Genomic DNA, 19,861 nt, shown 5'->3' with positions numbered 1-19,861 from the left:
TGTGTGTGTGTGTGTGTGTGTGTGTGTGTGTGCGCAAATATATAAAGTGTTTTTGTAAATAAATGTTTTTAATAATGAAAATCTCCCTAGCTTTTGAAAGCTATTGTAGCATTTAATACGGAGTAAATGAGCACTGGCTGCTAGTATGATGAGTAGTCTGCAGGGGATTGCTCTTGGTTCTCTATTGGTTTAGAGGAGTGCAGTATGAGGTGTTTGGGCAGCAGAGGATGATTTTCCTGCTTTACTGGAGTCTCATCCTAATTTATGCCCTGGAGGGACTGTTTACAGCTCTCTCAACACATCTGTGATGTATTTCCTACCGCAGCACACACTGGGTAAGGGTTAATGAGCTGAAAAAGGCGTGAACGCAGCTCCTTAACCCCTTCCGTCCATTCACCACACAACTTGGTGTAATCAGTGCTGACTTCTGTTGCTTATTCACACAATAACCTGGTGTATGGATGACGGATGTGTTTTGAGTTCAGTTCACAGGGCCTCACATCTACCACCAGAAAAGGAAATGTGAGTGGACTGAGGTAGCATGTTGCCAATAAAAAGATATTGTTGGCATTGAAATTATCAAGAGGAAGACCGGCTGATACTGTAGCATTAATATAAAGTGTTTTGGAGACTTCACGTCCATTCCTTTCAACTTTTTTCTTTGACTATTCTCACAACATATTCTCACATGGATTTGTGACCCTTATAGTACTAACATTTAATGTGGTGTGCGATCTGAATGTCAGTGTTTTAGTTTGCCCCAGTGCTCCGTTGCGTCCGTAGGGACGACAGTGCTACTATGATACTTTCAGGCTCAGTGCTTCCAGGGGTACAGCTGTCCCTCTGGTGTCTGGGTAAACAGGGCTGGTTCTGAATCCTGGGCAACTTCCATACGTTTCCCTGTGGAGCTCAGCTGGACTGGGTCAGAAACACGGGTCAGCGCTGCACTCTTAGTCCCACGCTCTCCCATCCTGGATCTGAGCCTCTGCTCTTCCCAGACAAGAATTCCTCTGGGAGGTTTTCTAGAAAGGCATTCATTCTGACTCAAGTGTGATTCAACAGCGATAAGATTTCATTAAAGAATCTCTCCGTTTTTGGTGGTCTGCCTGATGCCAGTTTAAAAATATCTGTTTTTCATGTTGTCTTTGACCACAGGTCAGCTTTAAATAACAATCTGTTTATGAATCCTTTTCTAGCAACTTTTACCAAGACCTGCTTTTGTTATGAGTCTGTATAATGCTATATTGCTAGGTAATTGCAACGTTTTTCTCGCAATTTTGAGTTAACATCTTGCAATTTGTGATCCAAATCATTCAGAATTGCATGATACAAACTAGCAATTCTTACTTTTGTTCTGAGAAATAAAGTCATAATTGCCCCTTTATATCTAGCAATTTAGTCTTTTAGGGTTCAGCCAATACACGATGCCATTGTCTATTGTTGATGGCTGTTAGACATCATGATGTTGAGTTGACATTGTGATCCCAATTGGCTATCGTGTTTGGAAAGAAAATTGTGTACTATGGAACCCATAAAGGGTATAAATATGAGATGGGATGAAAATATATATTACAGTTCTTTCTTTTGCAGTAATATCATAGGGCAATTACACTGTATAAAAATTGGGTGTCTCAGGGAGCCGCTTATTCGTGGCATTGAAATTTACCTTCACTTTCGAGATTCATGACTTACCTCACATTTTACAAGATTAGATGTTATTCAGTTGTGCTGATGATCTGCAAATCATTCGCCATCGTCCTCCGTCATCAGATGATGTCATTGTTCATCGCAATGTTTCACTGTAGACATCGCCAACCCTGCTGGCTTTATTACTCAATTTTAAGATTTAAAATCGCAGTTGTAAGAAAAAATTTCAGAATTGTAAGATAAGTCATAAATAACAATCCAACAATATAGTCAACATAATTGTCTTTTAGGTGAAAATCCTGCATCCAATTTTGCCTTGTTTGTAATCCACGTTAAAGTATAACTTGTGCATAGTAAAAGTATAACCGAGTGGCACGACTTGCCTAAAAGGACTTTGAAAATACGCATGACAATCGCAGCTTCTGTCTAATCGTGATTTTTTTTTTTGCCTTTGCAATTAATTTTTTTTTAAAATTGTGCAGTTACCAGTACTTTGTGTTCCCTCGACCCATGACCTTGCTGTAGAAAGCACCATGCTTTACCCAAGCAACCACATAGCAATTCTTGCGTCATGAAAGCAAGTTCCACAGTCAAGTCCTGGACTCATTTCCTTTAGAAATAGTCTCTGAATTGCTTGGCTGTCACAAAGATTAAGGTTTTAATTCTTGTCGATAGCATTTGTGGCCAGTAAGATGTATTTGTTTGTTTGCTTGAGTCTATATCCTGATTTCCTAATGTTGTTGCTCTGCTGAGGTGTTGCCTGCGTGTTTCTCTTGGTTCATTAACCATTCAAGTTATTATAGCAGTTTTGTTTGCTCTCAGACGTGGCAGCTCCAATCTAATTGAAGCAGTAAATCAGTGCTGCACAGTATTAGACTAACCTGAGGGAATAGGCTCTGATTTCTACGGCTCTGTTTTCATTTTCTTGAAGGTGTCACAGAGGAATTTCCACCCTGCTCGCTCTCTTCTCTCTTTGTCTCTCTCGCTTGCTCGTCCAGCTGTACTAACCCCTGAGCCAGGGCTACAGACTCAGTACAGTAGTGATTAACACGTGACTGTTTCCATTTCTAAAGGGAGCAACCGCCATGGACCGAAGAGAAACGACCCGGATTTAGATTAATATCACAGCTTAACAGGTGACCTTTGACTTTCAAGTTCCCCTCTCACAGATCTCCTCTGGAACTGTCTCCCTTTTTTTTTATTTCTTTCCGTCATCCCCTGCAGACCTCCTTATCTCAGCCTGTTTTGATTAAAACTGTTTCTTGATCAAGTCTTCATACAAACAGAATGATTTCAAGCCAATCACAGATGCTGTTTCTCCACTCAGCCGGCTATTCTACATGAACTAATGTCATTGTACCAAACTAATCCAAACTGGGGATCATTATTTCTACTAATGTTTTTTTATCTCTTAACCTCACTCATTATTTTGATGTAGAGTGACTTCACCCTTGAACTATTGCTCTACAAATAGAAAAAAGGACCTTTTTTTTTACGTCACCTGAGAATGGTTTAAAGGTCAGACAGACCTGATAAAGCCGAGAGAAGCGCTGGAGTACAGTAAGGTGCTCTTGAGAGTGCTCTCTTCATGTGTAGTTGCTTGATGAAGGCAGTGAGCGAGGGCAAAGGGTCATGTTGGCATGGCTCAGCTCGGCTCAGCAGTTTTTTTTTTTTGTGGCTCACTGACTGAGTTGTTTTCCTCCTTTCTTCCTCTCTCCTTCTGCCACAGAACAAACTCTGACTCAGCTCTGCACACCAGTGCCATGAGCCCAAACCCACAGGATCCTTTCAGCAAGAACCAGCAGATGGGCAGAGGACCTCCTCAGCGAAACGGTGAGCTCGGACTCCTCCTCCGCCTACTTTTAAAAGCCATTGTTATTGCATGGCATAACAATGCGGTTTAAACAGAAATGCAGGGGTCAAATGGATTGTACAGTGTCATCATGGATGACAAATCAATGATTTATACCAGACCCAAATCAACCGGTCCCACCCGTAGTTCAGCGTGTTTGCATGACACAGCTGGAGCTCACTGTCTTCTTGTTTGTCTAGTCGTCTTGGTTACAAACAGACGTTTCGGATGGTATGCTGAAAATGGCTGACAATCAGCCCGCCCAGGGTGCTGTTAAAGGATGTTCCCTCTACCCTTATTCTTCTGATTTCTAGAGCTCTTGAAAACAAATTAATGTACAGCCCCACGAGCTTTATAGATGCAATAGTCTGGCTCGTACTCCACTAAAAACACACGTAGCCAGAGTTCACAGACACATGCTGCAGTGAAGATGTTTGTTAGACTATAGGATTATGTCATAGGGTGGGACGGTCAGTGTTTCATCATTACAGCAGTGAATGTCTGGCAGAAAAGCTTATGGATGTGCTGATACAATTATGTATTGATCTTTATTACATGACATTTCATCAGCAGTTCAGGTCCTTTTGTACATTATGTATGTTTATGATCTGCTTGTGTATTACTGATGTTTGTTACATATAAACCTTGCTTTGCAGCTTGTTACATCACATCCCTTTCTAATATTCCCTTTCACGTGAAAGCTTTACAGGATTTACATGGTCATGACGTGAAGAGTTTATGTAACATTACACAGATCGAGTCTAATACAGTAATCTCATGCCAACACATACACAACTGTTCACGTTCTCTTTCTTTCTTTCTTTCTTTCTTTCTTTCTTTCTTTCTTTCTTTCTTTCTTTCTTTCTTTTTAATATAAATTAATACTCTTATTCAGGGAGGATGCATTAAAGGGTTATAAAATGCTTTTTGTACTGTTCTCTGAGGTCCACTTATAATGTTTTCAAGATTTTTACATCAAAAAACATCATTTAGAAGTAATAGTCCATTTTCTGTAACGTTTTGACCGCCTCATCAGAACGCTCTGTTTGAATAGGCATGATGGATTGTAGACTCAAAAGTAAACGCCCACTGCTATGATTGGCTAACAGTTGTCTATGTTTGACAGTCTACATCCTACGCAGATGAACGCTGCTGTGTTTTAGGTTAAAAACTCATAAATGCTCAGTACACATCAAATGAACTTTAATAACATACAAACCAGTAGTGACCATGTAATAAAAAAACACTGTGTTGCAACATTACTGAAGGGTCCAATATAGTCAACATAATTGTCTTTTAGGTGAAAATCCTACATCTAATATTGCCTTGTTTGTAATCCACAGTAAAATTAAGTGAATAAAGGACCAAGTTCTTACTGACGCTGTTTGGAACTGCCAGATAATCGAAAATAGGCAAAGAGACGGGAGCTTGTTGCAAAAACCATGCCCACCTAGCTTGACGGTGGTGACAGCAGTGGTAATCCACCTGTCACTCAAGTGGCCACGCCCTTAATTATTCAGAATTTTAAGGGTTAATTTAAACAATGAGTTATAAAAAAAAAATACCCCCCCCCTCACAGCTGACATGAAGGGCAAAATTAGCTATGTATACCAAAATCACTTTTTGTACAACTCTATAAACATACTTTTTCTGCTGTAAAGTTAGGTATTTTAACATTGGGAGTCTATTGGACAGAGACAGAGTTTTAATCACTTCTGTGTTGGTTTCACGAGAGAGACCGGAAGGTTGCCACTTGGTTTTTCCACAACTTGCCACTGCACAGTGTTTTGTTGTTTTCAGAGCCATCTTCAGCGTTTGGTTTCTGCGTAGACCTGTGTTCGCCTCTCTCATTATTTTCACTACACTACTAAACAGGCAGCAATGTAGAAGTAGGTGGTACGAAAAAATTCAATCCATTTTCTTCTGCATAGTTGGTGTTTAGCCATACTATTTTGCTGTTTTGGCATATTGGCTTTAATATAAAATGATTTTAGACTAACGAGGAAGATTTGAGTTCTGAAACTTACAGGACGTTTTATAGTACAATGGCCTTTTATATGTCAGAAGATCAAGGGAATTTGGATTTCTCATTTCAGGACCCCTTTAAAACAAATGTTCAGTTGGCCAGAGAGGGATTAATCTTTTTTGAATCATTACAATATTGTTGTGTGGGACACCGTGAGCTCAGAGACTGCAAGCTAAGCATTTAAAAACTCACACTACATACTAATGGTGTGCTTTGAATGAATAGTGCTCTTAAAGGGCTGGAGAGATAATGTAGTAATCTCACATGAAATGGAGTAGAGGCTTAAAAGGGTATTTGATACATCATCACAGATTGCCTAGCCCATTTACATTTTCTTTGCAAATCTACTGTTTTTCTTTTGTTTTGTTTTTTTATAACTTAGGTAGGAGTCAGGTATTTTCTCTTAATCTACACTCTGTTCATTACTTGCTCTCTCACAAATTGATTTGCAAGCATTTAGGCTCTAGTTTGCAGCTCATCTCTATAAAAGGCATCTTTGTGTATAATATCTTTATGCAGGATTAAATAAGATAGTGAATGAAGATGTGAAGCAGCTGTGATGTTCACATTAACACTGACATATGGAGCACTGTAACTCAGAGGATGTCTGTGGCCCAGGGCAGTTGTTTTCTCAGATCGAGCCGATAAGATACAGCTTCACTTAAGGACGTGGCAGACACCAGGCATTTAATATATGTCTGGCATCTCATCTGAATTATGGACACAGTTGACTGTGTGGAGGTGTGCAGTGAGGCTCACGTAATGCGAACAAGTACAAACCAGCCTCTCACATGGGACCAAAATTTGTCTCGCTTCCGCTATCACAGTGGTCTCATCCCAAACCTGCCAGCCAACTCAACTGTGTGATGCAACTGTGCTATTCATGTGTGGATCTCCCAAAAGCATTGTATTGTAACTGTGTGCCACGTTCAACCGCTTGACTCTGACCCTACTGGGATTTATGATTTGACACCAGCTATAATAACAAGTGCTGTTTTTACTTTTCATATAACAACTGATTTGGTGCAAGATTTTGTTATATGGGTAATTCTAGATACATTTATTGCAGATAATGTGCTTTAACATAAGATACATTTACACTAAGACATTGGACTCAAACTCAACTCCTGGAGGGCCACAGCTCTGCACAGTTCTGCTCCAACCCTAATCAAACACACCTGATCCAGCTAATCAAGGTCTTCAGGATTACTAGAAACTTCCAAGCCGGAGTGATTTGGAGCTAAACTCTGCAGAGCTGTGGCCCTCCAGGAATTGAGTTCGAGACCACTGCTTTAAGATAAAAGGTGACCAAACTCTGGACTCAGGCCAACGTTTTTCTGTTCTAGTTGTCTTTTTCCGTCAGCCGTGGCATTGAATGAGACCCTCAGTGAGGGGGAAATGAGGTGTCGCCGTACTTTTTGTTTGATTCATTGTGCGTCGCAGTTGGGCGTCTGAGAGCGGCAGCTTTGCTGGTTGATCTGGCTCTGGGCCCACACTGTATCGGTTCTGGGCCAGCATCAGCAGAGGAAGCAGAAAGGAGGTTTGTTTTCCACAGGATCTCTGTGGTGCACACAAAACAATGCCTCTCCATTGATTCATTTTGTGCGTGTGGTCACAGATTTCTCCCGATATAATTTTTTTTGTCCTCTCCTTTTTCCCCCCCTCATGGGATGTTCCTTAAAGAGACAGTGGACATTAAGAAGCCTTTTTTCAGTCCACCACTCCCGCGGGGGAGTTTGAGCCCCTGTCTTCAGCGGGGTGGACATGTCAATGAATAAAATGTTTGTGAGAAGACTGAACTGAACTTAATGTTCAAAGGTTTGTTGTCAGATAGCTTTGTTTTGTTTGTTTGAATGAAATCAATGCTTTTATTTAAAAAAATAAAAATAAAATGCTTTTCTTAAAAAAAAAACTGATAGTAAATAGATTTATAATTTTCAAAAAGAATCCTGAAGAGAAAAGTTGTTTCCGCAAAACTATAAGCAGCACAATTGTTTGCAGTATGATAATAATGAGAAATGTTTCTTGAGCAGCAAATCCTCATATTAAAGTGATTTCTAAAGGATCATGTGACACTGAGGACAAGAGTAACGGCTGCTGAAAATGTAGCTTTGCCATCACAATAAAAAATAATTAAAAATGTCTTATTTTCAATGTAATTGTTTAATATTTCATAATATTCATTTCAAAATGCTTGATGAGCATGAAGCTTTAAAACATCTTGTCAACCCCAAACGTTTCTAGTTACTTTGCTGGAGGCGGTTTCTTTTTCACTCCAGGCATCCGAGGAGGGTGAAGGATCTGTGTGAAAGATCAAGGAATAATTAATTACTGTTAATGCTCAAGGATGATTCATTTGAGAATGGATATTAGACATGTGATCAATTTCGTCTGGTTTACGTAAAAGCTTGCGTTCATAATATTTTAGTGATGCTTGCTAATATGTTGTGTTAAATCATCAGAGAGACAGTTAACTATATTGAAAAGAGTATTTTTATGTTTATTTTTTTATGGCATAATCCAAATATACAACAGAGAAACAAAATAAGAAACAAAGGGAGAAAAAGTAGAGGGGGTTGTTTGTCCATTTCTGTTTTCACAATTATCTTCTAAAAACGTATAAGGTTTTCTGGACCTTATACATTATATTTAATGTGCTCCCATGGCCCCAATTATATTTAATGTACTTTTAGGTGCTTTTCCCATCTTATTTTTAATTTAAACTTCAATTTGTTACATTGTTACTTTTAGTATGAGATGTATTTGCATCTTTGATTTTGTGGAGGTTCTGGTTTGAGTCCCTCATTCTGAAAGTATATTGTTCTGCTATTTCTTAATAATCAATTTACCAAGAATAATATTCTCAGGGCATATGATTACATTTATTTGTGCAGTGACTTCATACCTGTTGTTTTCATTACACTCATAAAATATTATTTTCACCACAGTTATGCCTTTAAGGTTTTGATGATTGAGAAATAATTACTTTCAGTGCTTCAGACTAATTCATGCATGGATATTAGACACATGATTCATTTCAGGATTTATTTTACATGAAAGTTTTCAATTAAAGTGTTAATCATGCCATGTCACATGTGATGTGTTTATATACCGTTTATTACATCAGCAGTGGTTCACTTAGCCATTTTAATGCTAATATGCTGAAAGACATGGGTCAGTGCCCAAGTGCACATGCTTTTTTTTTTTTTTTTTTGAATGAATGAATGAATGAGTGGGTGGAGAAATTACACGTGAGAATGCAAAATGATTACCTGCTCTTTGATCTAATTGGCCTTTCTTTTTCTCTGTGTGTTTGTGGTCATACAGCAAGCATGAATGAAGCAGAGGTGGACAATACTGGAGACGGTGAGTGTGCTGTCATGCTTGTTGACACCAAAGAAAGATTCACCCGTTTAATGACATCATCAGCCCTCACAGTACTCCGCTGTGGTTTGCTGTAGTGGGCTGATGGATGGTGTTGGTGTCCCCTGCTGGCGGTCCCACTCAGATTACATGTCTCTCTTATGGTTTATGTTAAGATAACTTAATAAATCCCACATTTTGTGTGAGTTGTGCGATGCAGATTAAGTATTTATTTTTACTAACAGGGATGATTTTAATTATTTAATGAGACGCTGTCATTTTTCCTTTGCAGTGTTCTCATTTCCTGCTGTCCCTAATGAGGAGAATCTGCTTGGAGTGAATAAGCCACTGCCCAAACAGTTATGGGAGGCCAAAAAGGTGAGTGCATGTGGGCTGGGATGTTAAATGCAAAATTATCTGTAGTAAGGGGTTAAAAACACATTTCGGTTGTGACCAAAGAAATGTGTAAAGGCAGCCTAATAGACCTCTTACTTGATATTGCTAACAAAATAAAGAGCTGTGTTCAATCGCATGTGAGTTTTTGATTTGACCATTGATTTGACAATGATTGTGTAATTAAGTTGAAATCTTTTGGTTATGCATTTTGTATTGTATTTGATGCATACACCTTTTACCCAGTAATCTCACTGATGATGTTTTGCTTTGTTTCTTCTAAATGTGTCTCATAAGCCAATATACAGTAGTATTATGCCTGCTATTTATTCAGTCATTGCCTAGCTTTAATCTAGTCAAGTTGATAGCTTTGGTCTTGTTGATGAAGTAATAATATTAAAAGTCAGCATGTAAAAGAATTTCCAATAGTTTTTCTTCCCAATTGTAACGTATATTCTAGCATTAAATCTTCTCGACCTAGTAAAACATGTAGATTGGAATTTTATTGTCCATCAGGATCATTGATTGGATCATTGTCGTTTGTTAATTACTCAGTCGTTTTGTGTGAATGATTGAAGCTTGGAGACGTTATTACTCAGCCCTTGCGTCAGTATACACGTCATCAGAGAAGAGATGGGATTTGTAAGGAGAGAGGCATGTTAATGTTTTAACAGGGTACTGTTTTTTTTTTTTTTCTCTTTGAAAAACGAATGTGTGTGCGGATGCTGCAATATTACATGAACACACAGGAATTGTCAGTTTTGATTTCATGGTGACTTAAACAGAATTTTTGTGCTGTTGATTATAGAAAAAGTTGTATATTGATTGAAGTACGATGCCATTTTGTCTTACTAGCTACAGTATCAATTGATTGTCTGTAGACAGTAGGCTGTTAAATGTATCTCTGGGAGTGTGGATGTGTAATACACGTGTTGCCTGGTTGCAGGTGCAGTCTCTGTCCTCTCGGCCAAAGTCCTGTGAAGTGCCTGGAATCAAGTAAGTCATGAGAAATTTGTGTGTGAGTGTCCATGGTTATTGGTTGCTTGCTAGATATTTACTGTGCGTTTTAACATTGTCCCACTCTGTTTCTCTGCAGTATATTCCCATCTCCAGAGCAGAATGCCGGTTTGTCTCACTACCAGGGCACGTTAAACACTGGCGGGTCTCTTCCTGACCTCAGTAACCTGCACTTCCCCTCTCCGCTGCCCACTCCGCTGGACCCCGACGAGGCTGGATATCCCAACCTGAGCGGAGGCAGCAGCACCGGCAACCTCCCCGCAGCCATGATGCATCTGGGCATCGGAAACTCACAAGGTCAGTGGGTTTACTATTTGGGGCATTAACAGACACATTAATACTTGTACTGGTTTTCACACATACGTAATCCCATTCTCGCACAGTCGAAGACTAAAAAGAGCTTTTGTTTGGGACCAAATCGTTATTCAAGGAGGCTCGTTTGCTGTTAAAGCATCTCCTGGCTTTAGAAGAGCCTGGCTGAACACTCCGGTCTTTGTTTAACGGCACACTGTAGGCTTACACTGTAGGCGCTTTCTGGGGAATGAATGCCATGTGTTTTCTAAAGGGCCACATCCATGCAGAAGACCACAGCTCTCCTCCTCTCTCTTCGCCATCTGATCGCTCTCTTTGACTTCCATTCTCTCGAGCTTTATTCTTTCCATTCGCTCTCATGTCTGGGAACAGAGTGTGCTGGGATGTTTCTGCTGCCCGTTTCAGCTGTGCTGCTAGCTGATTGGCCGACCCCCAGAGACACAGCTGACCTTTAACCCCTGAATTGGCAGCTCATAAACAGCTCTTTTCTCTCTCGCTCTCGCTGGTCCAGTAACCTGCAGACAATTGCTCAGTGTCTTTTCTGAGGAGTGGACATCAGGACAGGAGCCTGTATGCACGCAGTGACTCATGAAGCCATTATTGGTTTATCTCGGTTTCATTAAGGCAGTTCAATAAGTACTTTTGGCCTTTGGAGTTGATTATGTCATGTTTGTTGTCCTCCTAGGGCTGTCATCCTCTCTAAGCAACCCTTCTATCCAGGCGTCCCTCACCAACTCTCAGCTGCACTCGTCTCTTAGCAATCCGTCAATCCACACGTCTCTGCGTCTCTCCTCGCTGTCCAACCCTCCTCCGACAGGCATGGCGAGTTCACCCAGGAGACGGCCGGCCCCCATTAGTCCCCTGACACTCTCTCCAGGGGGCGATCAGAGGCGAAGCCTGAGCAAGCAGCTCTCCCCGACAATGTCGCCCTCTCTGTCCCCGATCACACAGGTGAGAAATGCTCATTAAATCTCCTCATCCAGTGTCTCACATTCTCTGGTGGTATCTTCCTCATCCAGAACATCACTAGCTGCTTGTATTAAACTGCTTACAGGGCTCCAGTGTCTAATGTTGTTTGACATCTCTGGACTGCAGACTAAAAAAGCTTAACAAATGTAATTATGCACTACCATTTTCTGCTGTGAATGCAGAAAGGCAAACACTCAAATGTGTGTTGATACATCACTACTGATTTAACCACACAGCACAGATCTATTATGTACATGGTGTGAGAGAATAGGAAAGGCTTGTTTACTCTTAGTCTTTATATAGTGATCATTTTTGACCCTGCAGTGGTTTGTAACAGATTTCTGTGTTGAGTTCAAATGGTTGCTCTGTGCAACACTGTTCAAACTGGTTTGGACTTTGTGCCACATCCATTTGAATTCAACATTGAATTCTCTGCTACAAATTAGGGCTGGGCGATATATCTAACGATATTGATCATGCGCATCTGGTTCCGTGATAAGCGCTAAATCGCCATCACCTGCTTTCACCTGCTACGCAATATCGCGTTCATTATCATGATCATATCGTTAGATATATTGCCCAGCCATACTACAAATGGTTGAAACCTTCAAATTTCATTTTATACGGTCATGTCATTCCATTCAAATAAAATAATACAAAATATTGTGAAATGCAATTATTGATTTATTTTATTTTTTTGTATATAAAACACAGTTTATTCCTGTAATGACTAAGCTGAATTTTCAGCAGCCATTACTTCAGCCATTCCAATAATCTTACTTTAAAACATTCTAATCTTCTGATTTTGAAGAAACATTTATTTTTCGTAAACATTTGGAACGTTTGAATGGTAGTGTACGAGCAATTGAAGTTTAGACCCTGTAGTTAATACCAAAATAATGTTTTTGTAATGTACCAAATCGGAAGCTTCGCTGTATAATTTAGAGCAAGAACAGTGGAAGCAAGATGGAAATCAAATTGAATGAAAAGCTTGGTAATCGAAATGCAGTCTAATTGAAACCAGGCCCGGTTATTCATTTTGAAGGAGATCTTTTCCAAACAACGGCTGTTCATAATTACCATGTCTGTCATGCTGCTAAAATGAAAATAAACAGTGGTCCATATGACCTGTATAGCATCCTCAAAAATCAAACATCATCATTTTTTTTACGAAACACAATTCCAAACCAGATGCTAGTGCCATCTGTCAATCATAATGCCATCACTCATGTATTTGTGTACTTTTTATATAGTTTGTGGAGCCTTATTCTTAGAAATGTGGCAGCTGGTTTATTGTTCATTTTTGCCAGGAACAGGGTGTTCTGCAGCATACAGGAGCCACGCTCCCAGTCAAATGATTTTAAGAACTTTCCCGTTCTCTTCAGGGGGTTGCTTTGGACACCAGCAACTTGCCGATGGAGCCTCCCCCTCCCTACCCCCTTTACCAGCAAACCCAGCAGCCCCTGCAGCAGCAGCAGCCTCCTCAGACCCATCCGTCTATGCAGCAGAGCTCCCAGCATCCAGGGGTGCAGCAACGAGCAACAGGTGGCCAACAGCAGCAGCAACAGCACCAGCCCGTGTCCCCGCTGCAGAACGTCCCACTCGACTTTAATTCCAGCGCTGTGAGTTCACTTTGTAACATTAGTAGAAGCAGGCATCTGAGGGGAAAGACACTGTTACAGATGCTGGTTATTCTTGACTGAACAGAAAAACACTGAATCTTGTTTTTATTCGCAGCACAACAGCTTGGGAGCATTTTTCAACGATCCCTTTATGGAGCACCAGTTTTCTGGACGTCAGTCCAAGTGTTCGTCCTATCAGGTAAATATAGAACATCTTGAGGCGCACTCTGATTCCCAAGTTGATCATGTTTTGTAACGAGTATTGTGTGTGTGTTTAAACAGCAGGATCAGTATAATATGTTAGAGAATGTCATGAGCTCTATGGCAGGAGGATTTGACCCCTCCTCCAACCTCTACTGCTCCCAGACTGCCCTCATGGGCTTGGGTGGCAGTCATGGCAACCTGCAAGACCACCTCCAGATGAGACCCAACATGCTGTACTCTAATTGTGGAGGAGGAGTGCCCAACATCATCCTTACAGGTGCAGAAGATTCGATTCTTAAAAAGAGTTTCATTCATGGACTTGTTTTGTGTAACTGCCAATAAAATGGAAATAACAAGGAAATGTCACATTCAAAAGACATGCTAGTTGTTCTTCGCCTAGTCCGCTGACTACAGTGGGCTCCAAATTATTATGCAAGTGAGGATTTCAGTAAAATACGCATTCATAGAAAGTGTTTGTTTGATTTCTTGCATCTTTTTAGATAACTGATATCAGTCTCAGTCAGGTTTGATGAATAGTTTTCCAGGTAAATGGTGAACCTACTGATTGAAGAGTGTGTTCCACATTATTAAGGAAGTCACAGTTCTCATGCAGTATGGAGAGGAAGAAAGATCTTTCTAAAGATGAAAAGTATGAAATAGTGAAACATCTTGCGAAAGGCATGAAAACATCTTTCAAAAACTGATCAGAGATTATTAAACTGTCAAAAGATTTTCGAGTGATTTAGAGCGCAGAAGAGCTTGAACAGATTAAAGTTTATTAAGGAAGCTTTCAGTCAAAGAGCTTGATCAGCTCTTGAAACTCATTTTATTATAAAGGCAGCTTTAAAAAGCAACTGTTGAGCAGCAAACAGGTGTTTGAGACTGCTGGCTGGCAGATGAGCATTGTATTTCAGCCAATCATAACTCATCTTCATGTAGTTAACCTCTCCATCCTCTGGTGAAGTCTCTAACAAACCTGTCTGCGATTGATACCGGTTATTTTAAAAGATATGAGAAATAAACAAACAAAAAAAATTAAAACTGAATATTTTACTGAAATCCTACTGATATGTCCTTTTTTTCTTCTTTTTTTTCTCTCTAAAGTTTTAAACCAAAATGAATTCCTGTTATGGCAAAGCTTCAGCTGCCGTTACTCTAGTGTCACATGATCATTTTGATCATGAACGTTTTGGCATCTCAATTCATTTGTTTTGAAGTGTTGCAGTCTTTAAGTAGTATGTTAAGACCTCTATACTGTTTTCCATTCCATTGCATGCCATTTCGCGGATGTGCAATGTAATGTATGTAAATCCCCCTGGAGAAACGCATCCAATCGAGGCCACATCAACCAGAACCAGATAGATCATGAAGGGATGTCTTAAGACTGATTAATTGACTAGTCATTTAGATGACCCACTGAAAACAAACATTACAGTTTGCACATCTCTTCCTGTACTCACTCACAATTCTGTTGTCTTTCATTCTGTCTCTCAGACGACTCCAATCCCAGCCTGTCTAAGGACTTCAGCAGTGTGTTGTCCGCAGTGCCCGGGTGTTTGGACTCAGAAGGAGTTTTTCCACTGGAGGATGAACTACGTATCGAGCCGCTCAGTTTAGACGGACTGAGCATGCTCAGTGACCCCGATATGGTCCTCCCTGACCCCTCAGTAGAGGACAGCTTTCGCAGCGACAGACTTTAAAGAGCCACATTATGCATGTATGCATGCATACAAGTCCATGATGACTAAAGCACAGAAACTATAGCACTCAGACTTCTTTAAACCATAAAAAGATCTTTACATTTTCCTAAACACAAAAGTGCATGCATAAACACTACATATTGATATAAAGCGAATCGTCATGCTCGTATGAGTCACCCAGACGCCGTCTCTCAGTGCTCAGCATGCTCCATCTGCCTCCCAAGACGCCGCTCATCACTCAGCAGATGTGTGAAGCCAATCTGGATGCTTCACATCACATGCTTTGATTTGTAAAGACAATGAAACAAACAAACATGAACCTGCCGTCTATCCACTCCTTGTGCTGAGCGACAATCAGAACACAGAAGCCATAGCAATGCCAAACTGATGACTGGATAAGGCTGTTGCATTGCTGGTCTATTTCAAAGCCATGCAACCAAAACAAAATGAATGTGCTTGTTTTACACATTGCTTTTGGATGTTATTTGAAGGTCACAGCAGCTTTCAGTGACGTTTCGACAGCAGCGGAAGGATGGGACGGTCCTGAATGCAAAGACGGTGAAAAGATGACAATATGACGTGTAATGGAACAGAAGGAGTCGACAGCCGGCCTAATACCAGCCCATATTGATGCACCAAATGCTGTGATACAAGACACCAGCAGGATGGGTTGAGCTTTTCCCCTCGCCTCGCCACGCAACCCAAACTCTTTATCAGTACCAAGACCAGAACAGGTCCTGAACCGTCTGGTTCGGGCTACTGAGTAGCAGACACATCTAAATTAACCAGCAGACTCTGGTGTCACTGCCTGAAGCTTGGAGCATGCGCTAAGCTAACCGCATGATAATGCTGTGATTTTCTGACCAATCATCGATCACTTTACTGGCACGTATGTGAGCCAAAGCCACTCTTAACACGCTCAGTCCATCCTTCAGAATGTGGCCAGTCCCCCTTATTCAAATGACAGATTGAATTGAGTTGCACCTCTCCTCCTGCACAGTCGCGTACTATAAAGAGAGGAGAAGTGAAGATGATGTGTATAGAGCGTTATTTTGCATATTTTTTGTATACAAAGATAAAAGAGCGCTTTGCCACATATATATGCCTCACAATTTTCTGACTAGAATGTATTTTTGAAACCGAAAAAGGGCAAACTGTTTACAAAGGTAAAATTTAAGAACTACGAATTGTGAGTAGGCGCTGAACTTTTTATGATTTTTGGTATAAGTCTAAAAGAAAAACCTTTGTATCGTGCTGGCATTGATCCAGTCCATAGTTAGTGAAGCTTTGGCTATGCAGATCTTTAGCACAGGACTGTCTCAGATGGCTGGAACAATCTAGACCATAAAAAGGAACTATTTTGCTTGTATATTTACTATATCTTTGTGCTTATTTCAGATTTTATACAGAATTGTAATGCGGCTTCTGATATGTCCGTTGTATTTGTACTTGTTAATCTGTTCATGTTCTCTCCTTTTGGAATTTTGTTGTGGACGTCGTCTTTTGTGAAAGTTTGTTGTGATGGTATTTCTCACCGTTGTTCAGTATGGGCCCTCTCTCTGCAGCTCTGATCCTTGTGAGGGGTTTTATGAAAAAAAAAAAAAACGTCTTTAAGAGGTTTGATCTGTGGACGTGGAACACATGTATCATTGTTATTGCTCATGTTGAAGTTTGCACTGATCTGAACAAAATTAATCTTTTGGTTTTAAGCAGTAGTTTTATTTTGGCGAAGATGTCATTTGCGATGAGGCGAAGACGTTGTCTTTTCAGCATGTTATGCATGTGAATGCAGTATATTTTGTGAATTACTAGATTCAAATGACCAAATATTTTGAGATGAAGAAAGATATCTAAATATAGCTCAGGAATGCTTTTTTTTTCACCATATCGTGAGTGGTTTTATGCCCATCTCTTGCCTCTTGACTGCCAGATCCAGGTAAAAATGTTCTAATGTTTTAACCGAGGTCCAGAAATCCAAAAGGCACTCTTCTCTGTGTTGTTATCTGTGTAGCTTTCTATTCCACTTCTGGAGGTTGGTAATAGAAAGCAATAACAATGTTATCTGTGTGCCATGTCCAAAATTTGTTTTGTTTTGTTTTTGCCATGTATTTTTGCATTCATCCAGGTCATTTTAGAGTTTTGAGTTCAAAAGCATCTTGTTGGTCAAATCAATTAAGTCGCTTTTACTACAATTCATACTTCTTTTTTTTTTTTGTGCATTGTTTATTGTGGTCCAAGTAGGTGAGAAGAGAAGATGATTGACACAAACAGAGATTAAGGTGTGGTGACATTAGCAACATTTGGTGGGAAAAAAGGTCTATTATCAATGGTGTAGCGATGTATGAAGCACAAAAGTCACTTTCAAACCAAGCAGTTTTCTGTTGTTTGCAAAAAATCTGTGTGGCCAACTACAAACTCAACTTTTGCTGAAATTCCCTGTTGAAATGACTGGATTTAGCCCATGAAAATTAGCCAAATGTTGTAAATGTGACCCCACCTTTATAATTTTCTATATTTAAGCTTTCGTAAAAAAACAAACAAAAAAAAACATAATAAATCTGCTCCCCTATGTACAAAAGGCAAAACAAGATTGGGCTTTCACCCCTGCAGCTGCAGTTTCTTTGTTTTGTAACGTTGTTCTTTAGGTGTGTTTGCACCTGTTATAAAAGAACATGATGTTTAAGAGTCAAGCAGGCAGAAGTGTTGAGATTGTTTTGAGAAAAAAAATCTCTTTATATAACTAACATTTTTTATCGTTTCTCGTTCTGTCATCTCAGTTACCTCTGAAGTTTTTATGGATATTAACAGTGGCATCACATTTTAAGAGATGAGACGTTCTTCAGTGGTTTCATTGGGTCTGATGGTTTGTTTCTGTCCCATCACTCTCTCACTCTCTCTCTCTCTCTCTCTCTGGGAGGAGGTTTTATCTTCTCCTGCCTTATTCTTGCTCTTGACCACTTGCTGTCCCTCTTGAGTGTACTGTGATAACTTTTATTTTTATTTTCAGTTTCCAGGCCCTGTGCTCAAATGGCTAAAAAAAGGTGTTTATTGGCTTTTTTTAATGTAGTCTTCATAATAAGATATTATTAGTTTTTTTCTTTTTGTTTGTTTATAGAAGGAATCCTTTTTTTTCTTTTTATGTTTTTGTTGTCTTTTTGTCACCTTTTTTTAAAAAATTGTACAGTTATATTATTTAAAAAATATTTTCTTGTCCACTAGTGTTACTTCCTTTTTTTTTTCTTTTTTTTTTTTGTAATATACCATATTCAAATCTTTCTTTTTCTGATATTACAGATTTACTAAACCAGTGGTTTTCAATCCTAAACCTAGGCACCCACATCAGCACAAATGTTGTATATCTTCCTTATTTAACACCTCTGATTCACATCAGCAGAAGAAATCTATGAGAGATATACCAAATACACAGTGCTGTGAGTTTCCAGAACCCAGATTGAAAACCTCTGTACTTTACCACAAGGCGTTTGGTTTGTGAAGTATGTTATAGTGCTTTCCTTTGATTTAATATAAACCAATAAAAGATTACTGGCTCAGACATCTGCTGTGGATTTTCTTTTTTGTGACATTAACTTACTGGAGGCAGACATTTTTTCATCTCTCCCACTTGTTGTCCTTTTACGCTAAACCACTAGATGGAGGCAGCGAGACACCCGCGCTGTGTAGATTAATTTGCTTCTAAAGAAAATGACTTGAAAGATTGCTCATTTTGAGCGAAATGATCAGAGAGAGATATTAAAATCACTAAGCTGACGTAAGTAGTAAGAACCCCTGACCTAGAAATGAAAATTTTGTCATTATTTACTCGCTCTCATGCGTTTCAACCCGTTTTGAAAATAATGAGTAACCAAAAGGTTTTAATGACCACTAACTTCCCATTGTAGCAACAACCACAACAACAACAAAACAAAACCAGATGACAGAATTAAGTATTGTAATAAGACTGTATTTTGATGCTATGAAAAGCATAAAAAAACACTTAAAGGGTGAATGAGGGTTTGGATTCCTGTGCATCCAGATGAAATCTCATCTGCTTTGATCTCGTTGATCTACTAGACTCTGGTATCTGCTAATCCATAGCTTGATGCCATCAGATATGATATAGTGCTGGTACAAACCGATGTGGGCTGGTCCTGTCTAGATGTTTTTATAAGGTGTGAACAATCTGTCTGCTTCAAATGCAGCGAAGCGTGTAACATGCCTCAGTTATGTGGAGAGATGCCCTGGCAAGCCTTTCATTACTGTGATACAGTAGGCTACTCACGATAATGGATTTTAAAACACGGCTAGCTTAGTAATAACATGTTGGACAGCCGTGAGAGGAAGAACATAAGAGCATGCTAATATCTTTTACCGCTGGAATTCACATAAACTCATAAAAGCCAGCTATCGCTCCCTCAACTCTTGTTTACTGAAGCCAAGCTGAATTTTCTTTCATTGTTGTTTTTTAATTAAGAGGAAGTCAAGATGCTGTGTTCAGAACAAACCGTTCTCACCCATGGCCTTTTGAAAGTCTGATCGTAAGACTGTGTGCTTGATATTATTTCAGATTCTTTCTTTTTGTATACTTGGTAACCTATGGTAATCATTTTTATTTTTATTTTTATTTTTTTCCACTGAGCTCATTCTTTCAGACTGGGTGTTAACTGAGGTCTAGGTAGCAATTAAACCTACCAAAAACGGAGCCGGGGCCCATATGGGCCTCTGCAAACTTCCAGGGCAAGTCTTAAAACATAAATCA

The 19,861-nt window shown here is 39.6% G+C and overlaps 1 protein-coding gene across 2 annotated transcripts in view; it reads left to right on the top strand.

Annotated features, from left to right (window-relative positions):
• LOC113106268 (CREB-regulated transcription coactivator 3-like) overlaps window positions 1-18,658 on the top strand; it is a 34,987-nt gene extending 16,329 nt beyond the window's left edge. Inside the window, exons 5-15 of one of the 2 annotated variants that reach the window (XM_026267999.1) lie at window positions 2,721-2,783; window positions 3,377-3,480; window positions 8,853-8,891; window positions 9,181-9,266; window positions 10,228-10,277; window positions 10,378-10,595; window positions 11,296-11,561; window positions 12,965-13,201; window positions 13,317-13,400; window positions 13,484-13,682; window positions 14,900-18,658. In XM_026267999.1, coding sequence (XP_026123784.1) covers window positions 2,721-2,783; window positions 3,377-3,480; window positions 8,853-8,891; window positions 9,181-9,266; window positions 10,228-10,277; window positions 10,378-10,595; window positions 11,296-11,561; window positions 12,965-13,201; window positions 13,317-13,400; window positions 13,484-13,682; window positions 14,900-15,105 — 1,552 coding nt within the window. In that variant the 3' untranslated portion in view covers window positions 15,106-18,658. The remainder of the gene's footprint in view (window positions 1-2,720; window positions 2,784-3,376; window positions 3,481-8,852; window positions 8,892-9,180; window positions 9,267-10,227; window positions 10,278-10,377; window positions 10,596-11,295; window positions 11,562-12,964; window positions 13,202-13,316; window positions 13,401-13,483; window positions 13,683-14,899) is intronic. The other variant, XM_026268000.1, reaches the window with a different exon arrangement.
• The last annotated feature ends 1,203 nt before the right edge of the window (window positions 18,659-19,861 follow it).

The sequence above is a fragment of the Carassius auratus genome, chromosome 7, assembly GCF_003368295.1.
Source record: "Carassius auratus strain Wakin chromosome 7, ASM336829v1, whole genome shotgun sequence".
Classification (NCBI taxonomy): Eukaryota; Metazoa; Chordata; class Actinopteri; order Cypriniformes; family Cyprinidae; genus Carassius; species Carassius auratus.
This window is presented reverse-complemented; position numbering and strand designations above follow the sequence as displayed.